Source organism: Macaca nemestrina, chromosome 10 (genome assembly GCF_043159975.1).
Source record: "Macaca nemestrina isolate mMacNem1 chromosome 10, mMacNem.hap1, whole genome shotgun sequence".
NCBI lineage: Eukaryota > Metazoa > Chordata > Mammalia > Primates > Cercopithecidae > Macaca > Macaca nemestrina.
The window spans coordinates 3,513,415-3,531,094 of record NC_092134.1 but is presented as its reverse complement, the minus strand read 5'-3'; the positions used below and the strand labels follow the sequence as shown (position 1 = coordinate 3,531,094).

Below are 17,680 nucleotides of genomic sequence, written 5' to 3'. Positions count from 1 at the left end.
TATTGTTATGATCACATTCTCAGCAACCTAACTTCTTCAAACAGGGAAGGATGCATTTCAACTTAGATAAGAGATCTTTCCTCACTCCTGGTGAGTTCACCACTAGCACAAAAGTCTCTCCTTAATCCATAAAATTAAACCTGTCACAGTGACTTAACTTCATTAACGCAACTTCTTGATCCATGGCAAATTATTAGCAATACCAAATCTATGACTCTCAAGCTAATTAAGACTGCTTCTTTTGCATGATGATGATCAGATTCTGACTTTTAAGGATAACTGGAAAACATTCAAAGAAGGTAGGAGGAAATTATAAAGCAAAACAGCTTCTGAAGCAAAACCTACTAATATTATTAAAACGTCTACTCTATAATACATTTTCCAATTATCCTTAAGAAAAACACATCTCATCGCAGGTCCATCACTATCTGTAATCATGGAGCATGATTTTTCTTTAATTCTCCAAAGGCAGAAAGAAGTAAAATGAACAGTTTTAAGGCTAGGATAAAAGTTGAATATAGGAATGAATACATCATATTTTTAAAATCTCTATTTTAGTCGCAGATGTCTTATGAAATAGGTAATACATGCACACAGCAAAAAAAAAAAAAAAATCAAACAGTTCAAATGGTTCACTGTAAAAAATAATTTACATTCAGCCTTTTCCCCCAGCTTCCCAGTTGTCTCCGTAGAAATCGCAGTTGCCAGTCCTTTGTGTAGACTTCTTGGGACATAGTCTGCTCACAAAAGTACCCTTCTCTGGGTTTCCCCAAATGCTGCCTCACTATACATGCAGCTATGCACCTTACCTTTTGAACAAGTATACAGAAAACCACTAAATATGTGTGCATACAGATTTGTATCATAATACATATATATTAGAGAGATGGTCTAATTCTAGAACAAATTATCAAATTGAACAAATATTTATAGACAGCCCACTGTGTGCCAGACACTACTGTATGGGCTGGAGCATAGCTGGAAAAAGACCTGCTCCCAAAGCTACAAGACTTCCATTCTAGAGCTTCCTCATTAAGCAGAGCCTTCCTAGCTGCCGTGTAAAATCCCTACATCAACACATATGTCTATCAACAAAAACCTGTAAAATGTACATCTATATGCATGCATGCATTTGCATATCTATATCACATCTATATGTTCTATATGCTTATATGCTGTATGCATGTACACACATATAACATATTGTGCATGTGTGTATCTGTACGTGTATAAGCTTTTTCCATCATCCAGACCCATAGTATGAGGAAACATATCCTGGCCTCCAGAAGACAAGAAGAAAAAAGATAAAAAAGGAAACAGAAAACTGGCATCAGAATCCACAAAGAGACAAGGAATGGTCTTCATTTAGAATGAAGAATTAGGGCTTTTAAAAGAAGAGCTTTATATTCTATTCAGGGTACTTGTTTCTTAAAGAAGATACTGACACAGATGAAAAAAAAAATGGCAAACACCATGCATTTCTGCATTTGGATGTGCTCTGAATGTGCTGAGATTCTGGAAGCCTCTGGAAATATAAAAAGGCAGCTGACATTTCAATGGGAAGGAGGTACCACTGGGTCACCCATGCTCTCTCTCCGTGTCCAAGATGAACTGAACTATTTGTCAGAAATTAACAATAAAAAAGGCATAAATATTTTCTAACGGTTCAACGCCCTCAGCCTCTCATAGACAAGACTAACTACTGCTTCTACTAATATATAAAAATAGATGGCAAAAGAAATCACAAGAGAAAATAAAAGTTCATTGGTTGAGATTCTTCCCCCTAAATTTATTCTTTTCTTCTGATAAAGAATAAACACATCTATTCATCCACCCTCTCATCCATCCACCTGTTCATTCATCCATTTGCCCATCCATCTATCCATTCATCCATCCATCTACCCATCCGTCCACCCATGTGTCCATCTATCCCAATTTTTGCTAACTACAAAACACAAAATAAATCTTTTATTGAGATAGCACCTTATTTCCAAATTATATTACTGGCACAGACGTGTTTCAATGTGTGTATCTGTAAGTTCATCCAGGTCACCAGTTTGGCACACTATCACTACAGAAACATATCACTACATAAATATCTAGGACTGAACTCAAATACAGATTTTCTCTTTTCCCTCTCATTTGCTGTACAAGCAAACCTTCAAGAATAAAAAGGAACGGCCCAAACGAGAGCTGCTGATAATCCAAATTCCTAAAAACCAACGTTGAGCAAAGAAGCACAGAAAGGAATCCAGATCAAATCATCCCCACATTGGTCTCAAATGCTCCTTGGTAATAAGCCAAAAAAAATCATAATAGTTGTCAGCTCAGATTCATGAGCTCCCTGCTAGAATAAATAATAAAAAATAAGAATATTTTCCAAACACTGAGCTATGAAGTTTAAAAATGCACTCCAGAAATAATGCATGGCATACCGGAATTCTTCCTTTCGTTATTGTTGAAATTTTCAATAGTATCATGAGCATAAAGCAACATACAGGTGACAAAAATATGTGACCAGACTAGGAAATCCCCTGAGCCACAAATGAGATTTCAGGAAAGTGCAATCAAACAAGAACGACTGAGTTTCAAGCCTCCCTTTGCCCAGCTGTGAATTGATTGTTTCTAATTTGGTGGCTATCAGAGACAGATTCAGGTTTTAATTTCTCCCTAGAGTAATCCACAATTCCCTGCAATTCTACCGCAGATAGTTCACTGTACCATCAGAAAATGCCTGCCCATGGATACAATCACATGCATTATATTTAAATATACACTGCAAACGTGGAATGCACTCATGCATCCCAAACGTGGAATGCACTCGTGAAGAGAGATGTATAGGCTCTGGTTTCTAACACTTGCAAAATGGGCCGTTTTATGAGACATGCAGAGTTTCAGTTCATCCAATAACATGGACTAGAAAGAGGTCATGTTGAAGAGGAACATGGTTTGTGGATCAATTCCATCTGCAGGGTGCAGTCCTTGCAGGTGACACGGTGCTCTGCCGGGGTGTTAGGTAGGTCCGCTGTGAAGAATAGCCCATCTTTCCCAAATGAAGGCTTCCATTCATCTTACCTGGAGGCCCTGATAGAATAGATGACACACACCAAATGCAAACCACAGTGGAAATGGTTGTTCGCAATCCAGGAAAAGAAAAAAAAAAAAAAAAAAAAGAGGCCACATTTGCAGCTGAGCTGAATATATTGGAGGCCAGCTGGGACTCACCTGGTTTCCGAGCCAGCCGATTTCTTCTGACAAACGATGACAGCTGGTGCATACTTTCCAGTATAATCCGCGCGCTCCCTGACATCCCAAATGGAAGGGCTGCTGGCTCGCACGCCGATGATGCTCACGCCTTTCTTCACCTTTGCCCTGTTGGAGACAGCACGTGTGGGTCTGAGTCAGCTCTGGGGAATCCCCGGGTCATGCTGGTTCTGGGAACACGGGGAGCTTAATTGCTCACCGTTGCCTTGCAGGTGTAAGCTCATGTATACTAGGATTTAAACACAAATTTGCAGTCGCCTTCCAATCCATCTGTCCTAATTTCTTTCCATTTTTCCTGCCTTTAATAAAGAGCTAGAGATGGTATATGGATAGCCAGCAAACATTAGTTACAGAAAGAAACAGAATATCGTTGCACTAGCTTGTGTCTTTAAATAAAGCCAAAGCCAGACACAAGCACAAAACCACCTGAAACCCCTTAGCCTGGCCAAACTCAATAGAAAAAGGCAACTAAAGTGCAAAAGTAAAGATTGAAATAAGAACACACATTCACTGAATGTATCCCAGTGCCAGGCACTGATGGACATTTTGTCCCTATTACCTACTCTTCCTAGCAAGGTTCCAAGCCCAAAATGAGGCTGAGGTTCAGATAGGCGAGGGAATAATGATTCCCTCAAGTGATCCACCTGCCTCAGCCTCCCAAAGTGGGAGCTACTTTGCCCAGCCCTGTTAACTTTTTATAATCTTGTCTTCTTACTGTATGCTTTCCATTCTATATGTTCTTTCCAACTCAAGTTTCTAAAAGAAACACAGAATAATGAAACCCCATCTCGACTAATAATACAGAAATCATTTGAGGGTGGTGGTGTTCTCCTGTAGTCCTAGCTACTTGGGAGGCTGAGATGGGAGGATCACTTGAGCCTGGGAGGCGGAGGCTGCAGTGAGCTGAGATCGACCCACAGCACTCCAGCTTGGGTGACAGAGAGAGATCCTGCCTCAAAAGAAAAATAATAATAAATAAAATATAAAATAAAATGCAAACGGTTTGTTTTTGTTTACAAGCTGGCCTAGAAGTTTGAAAAAGATAATGCTTCCTGCTGTGTTTTCTCTTAGTCCTTCAGTGGAAAATAGGAAAAGTCTTGAAGCAAAAGTACCAAGGGGAACCTGGAGCACATTGATGGTACCTGGGCAGAAGAGGACGGTGGGGGCGGCCTACGTGGAGTTCCTCCAGACTCGTCATCACTGTGCCTACACAAGCATGCAGACAAGGCAATGGTGCCACAGCCTAGACCTCAGAACCCCTCTCTGCCATGCCAGAGGAGAAAGTGAGACCACCTCCTGCTATTAATATTAGGGACAAAAGGTGAGGAGGAGATGACAGTCGTAGGACCAGGGCTTCGAGAAAAAGCAGGACATGTCTGTCCCTAACACCGAGAACAGTATTTCCCATGGAAACAGTTTTAAAATGTAGTGTGCAGGAAAGACCTGAGGCCGCAGGCTTGAGACAGCCCTCCTTAGGAAAGCCCGCTTGCAAGCGTGGCTGGGAACTTGGATTTGGGGAGAGTTCCCTCCCTTTTCATGGTCAGAGGGGCTCACGCTGCCTAGACTGGACAAACGAGGTGGTTTATGCTGGACATTTTCTTATCTTCTGGGAGTGTAGAATTTTGGTATGTGCCAGGCAGAGGGTGCCCCCATGAGCAGTCCCCCAGTGAAAACCCCGAACTCCTGGGCTCAGGTGAGCTCCCCTGGCAGTGGTGTCCCAGCTATGTGCTGGAGGAATTGGAGGAATTAAGTGCATCCTGCATGACTCCACGGGGAGAGGATTCCTGGGAGCGTGAGCCTGGTCTCCTCCCCTGTGCGTTTTCCCCCTGCGGACTGTGCTTTGTGTTCCTTGGCTAATACATCAGAGCAGTGATTCTCACCACATGCTGAGTCCTATCCGTTCTAGCGACTCGTTGGACCTGGGGGTGGTCTTAGGAACCCCTAGCACACATACTGATTTGGCTAGTCCACAAAGAGAGCAAGAACTGCTTCTGAGGTGTGGCCCTACTGCAAAAGTTAGCATTTTTAGAAGACAATCATCATGTATAACATTATTTCTATGGGGGAAAATACATATTTTATGTTTTAAATAATCATCGTGCATGGAAACACTTTGAATGCAGTCGTTTAAAAATTGGGAATTGCATGCAGATGCCAAAAAGCCATCTGACCTTTCTGGATACTCAGGTGAGACACTCAGCGAATAGTTACGATTCCTGCCTTGCAGAAACTCATTTAAATTGTAGGCAACCAAGACGTGGTAGCGAACAAAAGTGCAATCCGCTGTGGACAGCTACTATTATATTAAGATGAATTCTAAAGGCTGTCCCAATTACTCTGCAGTGGAATTTTATTGAATCAACATTGCTTTAAATAAATAGGTCATCAACCTGGCTGTGACAACCTTTTCATTATACAGGAGATACCAGCACATAGGCCTTTTCTGATATATAATGGGCTTATATGTTTTTCTGAAATTTTATTCATAAGTAGGCTATTTGGAATTCAGACGATGTTTCTCCAATGAATCCTTTCAAGTGCTTAAGAAAGGACACGGTGGCTTGTTTAACCCATGGAGTATCCAGCATTTGTTGCTAATAATTCTACAGTAGCAAATGAAGCTATCATCGGTAGCATTATTTCTGCACAAACGTTTTTTCCTAGAATTTTATACAGGATTGTCTTTCAGAGACCCAGAGCATTTTCATAAGAGAAGACACATTTCTAGGGCATGTTTTAGATGTTCGGAATTGGAGAAGGCATACTCACTCAAGAAGTATCCTTGTGTGTGAATATCAAGTAAAATGCATGCAATAAACCGGACAGTCATTCTTCGGAGATGTAGACACGGTATTTACTGAACACAGTGTGTGTTGGGTTAATAATTTTGAAGCACGAATCTCAGAGCTGTCAGTGGCACCATTTGGAACCACTCAAGTAGTTCCTAGAACACATGCCACGGGGCTCCACTGGTTCCGAACCGAATGCTGGTTTCTCCCGTTATGACAACTGAGTTACCTACATTCATTAATGGAAGTGTTATAACCTACTTGTGGTTCAATAAATACAGGTTACCCTGACAGCCTCATTACACCGAGATAAACACAGCACTTGATTTCTGAAGATAATTTGCTGTAGATTTATTCTTAATAATATATCTACCATGGTGATGGGGGAAAGCCATAATTTTCCCCATAGTATGCACATGCACTGTGACTGGGTATCAACAAAACCTGCCTGGGGTTAAGGGTATATTGTGTTTTTAAAACATAATAGAACTGCAGGGACTGTGTATATTTTATATACATATATATATAAATATATTTGTAATGTGTATATACATATATGTATACATAATGTGGAATATGTATATATTATAAACACACACACGCACAGTTTCAAGTACAGCATCCAGGGTTCAGAAATGTGGTGCGCAGTTGTTGCTTTTGCTCCCCCTACCCAATCTCCCCTTTCCTGGGTAGCAGCATCTTGATTTCGCTTATATGACCCACCCCTCTGCCATTGTATACCACCATGGTGGACTTGTAAGTCGAGTTTCTCCCTCCAACCCTGGACAAGAGGTGGACACATGACCTAAGCCAGTCCAGCTGAATGATTCTCTCTGGAATATAATCTTGAACAAAGAGACACAGCAAATAAAAAAGGTTGGGGGAAATTCACCCAGCCTTGTAGCTCTGGTACAACTGTCTATTACTTCCTTCTCTCTGGTTTGCAGGAATTAACACAGCTAACATTTCTGAATCTGGTTCTCAGCCTTTCCTTTAGGCATATAGATATTCCCCATCCTCCCATCTAGTCCCTTCTTGTTTAACGTAGCCTGAGTTATTTATGATCATTTCCAGTTATATAACAAGGGGAGGCTAAGATTCAGTGACTTCCAGAACAAGGAAGTGTATTTCCTCCTCCTGTGAACATCCATTGCTGGTAACCCAGGTTGTTGGGCGGCTCTATTCCACTCAGTCATTCGGGGATCAAGGCTGAAGGCATCTCTACTGTTTTTAATCTATAACTTCTAAAGTCTCTGTGCTCATGACCATTCCAGCCAAGGGGAAGAGGGAAGAGCAGTAGACCAGAGCCAGGGATTTCCTCTTAAGCAGATGAGGTGGGCATTGCATGCCCAAATTCACTCACCTTCCATTGCAAGGAGCCTCGTCTCATGGCCACACAAGGCTGCAAGACCAGCGAGTGCTGGGAAGTCAGTCTTTACCTGGACAGCCACATCCTCACTGTGGCCCTGTCACTATGGTGGAAAAACAGATGGGTTTGGGTGGAGGATTTGCATCTCCCTTCACCACAACCACCAGGGGACTCCAACTGATGGGAGGTGTCAGCCTCCTAAAGACTATAAATTTGAGTTCATTCTCCAAATCACTGTATGCAGAGACTTAGGCTGAAGGCAACATTGCCCCAAAGAGAAACTCCCTACTTACGCAATCTTGTCAGTGGAAGTGTTCTTAATATGCAACCTGAATACAGGCATATTCATTTATGAATGTCACACTGGGGCTACTGAACTAATACAAATGTGTGCTATAAAGAATGCATAGGGACAGAAAGCAGATTGATGAGATAAAAGTGGGATAAAGGGGAATTTCAGTGTTTTGTTTGTTGGCAGATTTATTTAAGATGTGTGTGTGTGTGTGTGTATGTGTGTGTGTGTGTGTGTGTGTGTGTGTGTGTGTGTGATATTAGAAAAAAATGAAAGAGGAAGAGAGAGCAAAGAGAAAGGAAGGGGGATGGGGAGAGAAGTTTTGCTATATAGGGTTCAAAGCCCAAGAAGAGAAATTTGGATTGTGTGTAAGTCTCAGGCTATTTGTTCATAATGAACGTAGTCCTGTTAGAAGCTATTACTGGCTAATCAGCTATCCGCAGGCTAATATTGGCCTTAATCAATAACTGACTGTAGAATTCCAGGGAATTGGAGGAAGGAAGACAGGAAGAGATCCAAACTTCTGGACTGCTTCTCTCACTTCTGAAATGAAAGATTTGTCTACATGTTTCTCCCCCAGAGATTCATGTGGCCACATAGTCTCTGAGTAGATCAAATCCTGGTAAAACCTGGTATCTCCATTTTTGAGTCCCATATAGGCTCAATCTATGGAACAATACACAGTGTGCACCCACCAAAGGGTGCCACATGCTTACGCATGTAGATTTGGTGATGGCATTCCTCCCAGTTAATTGATGGAAACGTGCCCTTTTGGGTCACAGTAAAGCTTTTTTGAATTGCTCCTTGTCTCCTTACTTATTTTCTTTCATTAATAGTGTCAAAGCATAAAATTAGCTTCATTTTTTATAGGTCGTAGCTGTATTAACATATTTTGAAATCATTCTTGGCTTCTAATTTCCGGTTGACCAGAAAAAAAAATTATGACAAAGCCACTTTCCACTGAATCTACATGTTGATATAGCACATAACATTTTGCTTATATGATGAACCACTTCCAGCCCCATCTGGACGTCTTGGCCCTGCCCTCACCAACAGTTACATGGATATACCTGCTAACGGTGCCACTGTCAGTATTTTAGGAATCATGTCCCACTTTTCACTTTGGGAGACACTAGGCCCCTCTTTCTATTACTGGAATATACTTTGCTAAGTCTCCTTACTTTGTGACTATTCCACTACAGCCAGTTAAAGACCAACAGTGACGCAGAAGAAAGAGCTAAGCCTAGTTAAAGTAACAATCTGAATGATATGGTTCCAACTTCTTTGTCATGTACCCCATCAGTAAAATATTTTCATACGCGGCCGGGCGCGTTAGCTCATGCCTGTAATCCCAACACTCTGGGAGGCCGAGGCGGGTGGATCGCCTGAGGCCAGGAGTTCAAGACCAGCCTGACTAACATGGAGAAACCCTGTCTCTACTAAAACTACAAAATTAGCCGGTGTGGTGGCATATGCCTGTAATCCCACCCAGCTACTCAGGAGGCTGAGGCAGGAAAATTGCTTGAACCCGGGAGGCGGAGGTTGCGGTGAGCCGAGATTGTGCCATTGCACTCTAGCCTGGGCAACAGAGTAAAACGCTGTCTCAAAAAAAAAAAAAAAAAATTCATATGCAACCTTTACCGAGGTTTGTATGTTTATAAACTTTACAGCTGACCCATGGGTTGGACTATTGAAATAATGTGTGCTACAAAACATACATACAAATGGATTAAAAATAATAAGTTGCCAAGTCCTGATTTTAGTTCATCCTCCAATTAATCATTTTGCAAGCCGCTTAGGATGTCTCACCTCACGTTAAAGGAGGTCACTCGAATCCCCTAGACCCTTTAATTCCCAAGAATGGGAGGCATGACACACAGCAGCAGAAGTCATGTTACAAGGAAGTTCAGCTCTAAGTGTTCATATACCTTCACCTGTACAAGGGAATCTGTTTTCCCACTGCCCTTCTAGTGGGTAAAATTAAATTTAGAGGTAAGACCTGTGACTTCAATGCAACCCATTTTTGCTGTCTTGCTAACCGTGAGGGATTACAAGGGCTCTCAATGGACATAAGGAAGTAGAGAATAGTTCGAGGAGATCAAAGAGAAGAGGAATTTGTTCATAGAAGAATCGGGGGGTCTCCACACCCCCACAGGGGGAAGCCAAGAAAGGGGAAGCATGAGGGTATGGCTTCCACTGCCCTGAGGGAAAATGATAAGAAGAGTTTTCAGTAACTGGTGGATTCATAGAACATTAAAATGCCTGCCTCCTGGGTTCACACCATTCTCCTGCCCCAGCCTCCCAAGTAGCTGGAACTACAGGAGCTCGCCACTGGCTAATTTTTTTTCTATTTTTCTTTCTTCTTTTAGCAGAGATGGGATTTCACCCTGTTGCCCAGACTGATCCCAAATTCCTGGGCTCAAGTGATCTGCCTGCCTCAGCCTCCCAAAGTGTTGGGATTACAGTCATAAGCTGCCGCACCCAGCCTAGAATTTTCCATTTAATGTTTTCGGACTCCAGAAAGCACAACCTTGGATTAAAGGATACTACTGTATATTAAACCTGCTGCTTTGATCACAGATCATCCTGGTCTCTTTTCTCTACCAGCTCAAGAGACAAAGCAGCTCAAAGCCAGAAATGGGCTAGGTACCTGCCAACTCAGGGGAGCTCAGTGGGGAGAATGACCAAAGGCACAGAGCAAGTGACACGGCCCAGAGGGGGAGCCATGCGTGGTGTCAAGTCTCTGACCAGGCCAGTTGCTGGCTTTGGGGACCTCCTGTCTCTCCTGGAGTACATCTGAATCCACCTATTTCACTCCATTAAGCCTAGTCTGTGGGCTTTTTTTTTTTAATTGCCAGTGCAGACAGATGTTCAATGGCTTTTAAAAGCCATCTTAGAGCTACATGCTTTCTGCACATCATCTTTAGTCTTTCCAAGCAGCTGGTTTCCCTCCTGACAGTCAGTGCATGAGGAGGGTCCCCAAGGCCAGGCGTTCCTACAGGTGCTAGCCAGTTCAGGAGAGATGTGGGATGAGTAGAAACCGGGTAGAAGGGGCTGCACAGCAGCCAGGAGCTGTGCCAGCGTGATGGACAGGGACACCAGCTGTTAGAGGCTTTGAAGTCAGTGGCCCCACCCCTACTACTAAAAATAAGTACATAATAAGCCATGGCTATAAAGGACTGAAGTGAGTAATTCGAGGGGAGTAAACCAATCTGCCTCTGGGTGTGTTTGTTCGTTCAGTGATTCATTCAACAAATATTTTTTTAAAAAATTGAGACAGAGTCCTGCTCTGTTGCCCAGGCTGGAGTGCAGTGGTGTGATCTCTGCTCACTGCAACCTCCACCTCCCTGGTTGAAGCAATTCTCACGCCTCAGTCTCCCGAGTAGCTGGTATTACAGGTATGTGCCACTACCCCCACCTAATTTTCTGTATTTTTAGTACAGACGGGGTTTCACTATGCTGACCAGGTTGGTCTCGAACTCCTGGCCTCAAGTGATCCACCTGCCACCTTGGCCTCCTAAAGTAATGGGATTACAGGTGTGAACCACCACACCAGCCTCATTCAACAAATACTCTTATTTTTTTTTTTAGAGATGGGGTCTCACTATGCTGCCCAGGCTGGTCTCAAACTCCTGGCTTCAAGCAGCCCTCGTGCCTTGGCCTCCCAAAGTGCTGGGATTCCAGGCATGAGCCATCACCACTCTCTGCCTCATTCAACAAATTCTTTTCGAGTGCTCCCTCTTTTCAGATGCTCTTCACACACTGGATATGCAGGTAAGAAGAACCACATGTTTTCTCTTGCCATGGAACTAACATTCTAGTAGGGGAGATGGAACGCAAGCATGCACATATTTATTACACTGATAAGTTCCATGAAGAAACAAAGCAAAGCAAGAGGTCAGAGGGCTCAGTGTAAGGAGCGGCTACTTAGAACCACTTACCTTATTTTATTACTTGCGTTTCTGAAAAACGGTAAAGCCAGCAAGAAACACACGTAGGCAGGCAGAAGGGAAATACGTAGACACACGCAGATGCCTTTTATGTCTGATTTGCCCTCTGCCTAATATGGGAGTGGAGAAAGAACTCTCCTTGTTCCTGCTGAACACAGACCACCACCCAACAACAGCCAAGGATGTTATTTAAATATTTTACAAATTGTTATGTGGGAACATTGTTTATGCATTCATAGGAATCGTTATGACTCCACGCAGAACGGGTTTTCTCATCTGGAGAAACAAAACTTTGATATAGGCTGCACCCCTCAACATACCCTCCCAGAAATGGATGGCTAAATTGGGAGGGGATGGCAAGAGAGGGTATGCAGGAGGAACCTGCATTCGTTCATCACCATTTCCAGAAACACAGAGCAAATGGTTTGTCATTGATACTAAACCAATAAATGACAACACTTTCTGAACTGCCCACGTGTCCATGGTTGGAATGTGGCGGCCTCATTCTTCACATGTCACTGAGTCTCCTATCATGGGGTCGTCAAATAAACCAGCAGACATGCAAAACCAGAGTCCCGCTCCTGCGGCACATAAGGAACCCTAAGCCATGTCAAGTCCTTACCACGGTGTCTGGTAGAAAATCGATTTTAGCTCTGATGACGATTATTACCATTATCTTCTTTGTTACACAGAAACCTGGATGCCTGACTATCTGAACAAAATTTTACCCTTTTTCCATCCCATCTATGTAATAACTAACCAAAGCCCTGACTCTTCTTAAAAACAAACAAAAACAAAGGAAAACAAAACAAAAAGAAACTAAACATAATCCTTGCCCTCCAATGGGAGATATGAGATGTGAGCTCAAAGTTCTAATCAGCCCCATAATTTCCAAATGTAGCCAAGTCAATCATCTCAGCAGACCCAGCAGGACAAATATTTGCAGACAAGCAGTTCAGGGGGCCTCCCCAGCACCTACTGTTTCAGAACACTCAAGTCACTTCCATGTTCCCAGGGCTCCACGATTCACAGGGGGCTGAGATATGTCTAGTTTTCAGGGTTTGGGATAAGACCTAATTTTACTGTCTGTTAAGAACCACAACCCTCTAATTTCATCACATTACATAATTGAACTGTATTGCTATTTTCTCAGCCTTCATGGTTACTAGTGTTTCAGAGAGATTGCTTAAATATACTTCTTTAATTAAAGAAGGCATTCTAAATCAAAAGTAGAACTATGGTTAATAAACGTAAATTCTCAGGGATGTCTTTTGGGAGGTTGTTAATTTTTTATTAACAATTTTTCATTGAAAAATAGTACAGAAATGTTATAAATATTCAAATGGCATGAATGGGGATACAGGAGAAGTCCCTCTTGCTACAGACGTCTATCGTCAAACTTCTCCTGAGTTTAGTGGGACATTTTCTAAGAGATTAACATACTTAGATATGTGGATTTAAAATATATGTACACCAATGACAACATACTGTACACACAGTTATACTATATATATGTATATGTAGGTATATCTATAATATATATATACACACACATATACGTACAAGCACACAGTCATGCGCTGCATGACGTTTTAGTCATCAATTAACTGCATGTACAACGATGGTCCCATAAGATTATACCATTGTATTTTTACTGTACATTTTCTATGTTTAGATACGTTTAGACACACAGGTATTTACCATTGTGTTACAGTTACCTATAGTTTTAGAACAGTCACATGCTGTATAGATTTGCAGCCTAGAGCAATAGGCTATACTATACAGTCTAGGTGTGGAGTAGGCTATACTACCTAGGTTTGTATACTCCATGATGTTTGCAAAATGACCATATTGCCTAATGACACATTTCTCAGAGTGTACCCCTGTCATTAAGCAATGCATGACAGTAGATAGATAGATTAGATAGATGGATAGATGGATGGATAGATGGATGGATAGATGAATGGATGGATGGATGGATGGATGGATGGATGGATGGATGGATGGATGGATGGATGGATGGATGAGTGGGTGGGTGGGTGGATGGATGGATGAGTGGGTGGGTGGATGGATGGATGAGTGGGTGGGTGGATGGATGGATGAGTGGGTGGGTGGGTGGATGGATGGATGGATGGATGGATGGATGGATGAGTGGGTGGGTAGGTGGATGGATGAGTGGGTGGGTAGATGGATGAGTAGGTGGCTAGGTAGGTAGGTGGGTGGGTGGATGGATGAGTGGGTGGGTGGATGGATGAGTGGGTGGGTGGGTGGATGGATGAGTGGGTGGGTGGATGGATGAGTGGGTGGATGGATGAGTGGGTGGGTGGGTGGGTGGATGGATGAGTGGGTGGGTGGGTGGGTGGATGGATGAGTGGGTAGGTGGGTGGATGGATGAGTGGGTGGGTGGATGGATGAGTGGGTGGGTGGATGGATGGATGAGTGGGTGGGTGGGTGGATGGATGGATGAGTGGGTGGGTGGGTGGATGGATGGATGAGTGGGTGGGTGGGTGGATGGATGGATGAGTGGGTGGGTGGGTGGGTGGATGGATGGATGGATGGGTGGGTGGGTGGGTGGATGGATGGATGGTTGGGTGGGTGGGTGGATGGATGGATGGATGGGTGGGTGGGTGGGTGGGTGGGTGGATGGATGGGTGGGTGGGTGGGTGGGTGGGTGGATGGATGGGTGGGTGGGTGGGTGGGTGGGTGGATGGATGGGTGGGTGGGTGGATAGGTGGGTGGGTGGATGGATGAGTGGGTGGGTGGGTGGATGGATGAGTGGGTGGGTGGATGGATGGATGAGTGGGTGGGTGGGTGGATGGATGGATGAGTGGGTGGGTGGGTGGATGGATGAGTGGGTGGGTGGATGGATGAGTGGGTGGGTGGGTGGGTGGATGGATGGGTGGGTGGGTGGATGGATGGGTGGGTGGGTGGGTGGGTGGGTGGGTGGGTGGGTGGATGGGTGGATGCATGAGTGGGTGGGTGGATGGATGGATGAGTGGGTTGGTGGGTGGATGGATGGATGAGTGGGTTGGTGGGTGGATGGATGGATGAGTGGGTGGGTGGGTGAGTGGATGGATGAGTGGGTGGGTGGATGGATGAGTGGGTGGGTGGATGGATGGATGAGTGGGTGGGTGGGTGGATGGATGGATGAGTGGGTGGGTGGGTGGATGGATGGATGAGTGGGTGGGTGGGTGGGTGGATGGATGGCTGGGTGGATGGATGAGTGGGTGGGTGGATGGATGGATGAGTGGGTGGGTGGATGGATGGATGAGTGGGTGGGTGGGTGGATGGATGAGTGGGTGGGTGGGTGAGTGGATGGATGAGTGGGTGGGTGGGTGAGTGGGTGGGTGGATGGACGGATGAGTGGGTGGATGGGTGGGTGGGTGGATGGATGGATGGATGGATGAGTTGGTGGGTGGGTGGGTGGGTGGGTGGATGAGTGGGTGGGTGGGTGGATGGAGGGATAGATAGATAGATAGATAGATAGATAGATAGATAGATAGATAGACAGACAGACAGACAGACAGACAGACAGACATTCCTCAACTTATGATGGGGTTACATTCCAATAAAACTTATTGTAAGTTGAAAATATCATAATTGAAAATGCATTCTACACTCTACCTAGTGAACATCAGAACTTAGCCTAGCCTACTGTAAGCATGCCCAGGGTGCCTCCATTAGCCTAAAGTTTGGCAAAATCATCTATAGTGTTGAATGTCTCATGTAGTTTATTGAAAACTGCACTGAAAGTGAAAAACAGAATTGGTGCCATGGGTGGCCCAAGTATGGTTTTCACTGGGTGCTTATCACTTTTGCACCATTGTAAAATAATTGTAAAGTGAACCACCATAAGCTAAGACCATCCGTATAAATATACACATAAAAACATATCTTGGGAATGTGTCGATGTAAAGCATTTATAGATCCGCTGCATTCTTTTTTCTACACATACTAATCCATTGTGTGCTAGTATTTGAGCAAAATCTGCTCGACTGGTGCCCCCCTGATGGACACAGAGGTGGTTTCCAATTTTTGATACCATAACAAGTGCTTCAGGAAACTGCCATGTCCACACAACTCAACACACACATGTATGTGTAGGACAAATTCCTAAAAAAGGAATTGCCAAGTCAAAAGAGATGCAATTTGTATAGAACTTGTGAAACTGACATTCAGAAAGATTCTACCCACGTTTATATCCACTGACAGTGTCTTAAAGTCCTTGTTTTCTTTCTTTTTGATCTTTGTAATTCTGATGAACACAGTATTTCATTAAGTCTGAGTGGTATTGAACATTTTTTCACATACATATCTTTGAATTTTTGTTTTTAAATTTAACATCTGCTCAAATCCTTTGTGCATTTCCCTGTTGCTTTGTTAGTCTTGTTTTTATTGTTTATTAGGAAATTGATTTGTAAGGAAAATCCCTCGATCCATTTGGAATTTGTTTTAACATGAAATAAAGATCCAGCTTTATATTTTCCTGTATGGTTTCTAAACTCACACTATTTATTAAATGATTTATCCAGTACCTGTTGGCATAAATGCCATTGGTAAAATATACTAAGTTTATTTGTGTTTTTAGGCTTATTTTTTTGGACTATCCACTTGCCTTTATTAATCTGTCTGCCTTCTCATGCACCAGTTCCTAAATGCTTTAAACACAATAGCTTATGACATATTTTAATATCTGGTAGGGCTATTTTCTTGCTATTGCTTCTTTATTTTCAGGAATATACTAATACCTCATATTTCAGTAAGAACCACTTCAGTTAGCACATTTTTAAAGGTAACCTTTCAGTTTGCAGAAAGAAAAGAAATGAAGAGAAAAACAAGAGAAAGAAAAAAAAAAACTCACAGAAGACTATCAAAAGGTGCTACCAGACTTTGGGACAACATTCCTCCTAAAGATTAAAAGTAACACTTATCAGTCAATTATGCTGCTGACGACCCACATTGGTAATTCTCTGAGACTATGATAACTGGCAAATGTGTCATCACGGACATCGGGATGACTCTGAGTCAGAACACGGCCCCAGCGACCTCAGGATAGCTTCCTTTACAACAGCTGCATCCCTAAGTGACGTGTGGTTTGAGTTCACAGTAATCACTCTGGGTGACAGCCTTGGCTCCAGGCATCCACTGAGGCTGGCCTCCAACAATGAGCAGTCTTCTTCTTTCTGGTCACTGTGATTGGGTTCACACTTATTGATGAATGTCGGGAATTTTCCAGGAGCGACAAGAAAAGAACTACCCCCTCCCTCCCAGCTTCCTCACTCCTGACTTGACTTGGGAGAGTGTGAGATTTGATCTACTGCACCATGAAGAGGCTGAGCATGAAGTCAGCCCATGGGAAGGGAGAAAAATCAAGTCCTACTCGCATTGGGGCCATGGATTCAACCATTCCTGAAGCAAGTCTATGCCTGTCTTTTAGTTACAGGAGACATCCAGTTCTCTGCTAGTCCACTTTTTAAATGTTTTAGTCATCTCAAGTTAGAATTTTTCTTCTATTTTTCATTTATTTTTATTTTCTTTTATTATATTTTTAATATTTGTATTTCATTGTGGTAGGAACTGTTAACGTGAGATCTATGCCTTCAACACATTTTTAGGTGCGCAGTAGAGTATTGTTGACTATAGACACAGTGCTGTGCCATGGATATCTAGAGCTTATGTGTTTTGCATAACAGAGACTGCATGCCCATTGAACAGGAGCTCCTCATTCTCCCACTCCCTGCCTTTGGCAACCAACACACTACTCTCTGCTTCTATGAGTTTAACCATTTTCTGACACCATCAGCTGAAAGCATCCATTTAGGTGTAGAGAGTAAGTGTGGTTTCTTGCCGTCTTTACAACTTCTGAGCCTTTTTACACAAGTTCCCATTTTACAGTGAAGTGGGAACAACACTAAATGTTCATTGACTAGGGTAGTTCCACTCTGGCAAGAACACTTGGTGTAACTCTTCACGTAAAACCATCTCTCGGAGCTGCCTCTCTTCTTTCCAGCAAGAG

The 17,680-nt window shown here is 43.2% G+C and overlaps 1 protein-coding gene across 3 annotated transcripts in view; it reads right to left on the bottom strand.

The window, feature by feature from the left end:
- The window catches only part of LOC105495413 (transmembrane protein 132D), an 830,003-nt gene that overhangs the window by 452,663 nt on the left and 359,660 nt on the right, over positions 1 to 17,680 (bottom strand). For 2 of the 3 annotated variants that reach the window (XM_071070795.1, XM_071070797.1), the window contains exon 3: positions 3,226 to 3,372. The exons of the other annotated variant lie outside the window; for it this stretch is intronic. In XM_071070795.1, the coding sequence (XP_070926896.1) occupies positions 3,226 to 3,372 (147 nt within the window). The remainder of the gene's footprint in view (positions 1 to 3,225; positions 3,373 to 17,680) is intronic. 3 annotated transcript variants of the gene reach the window in all.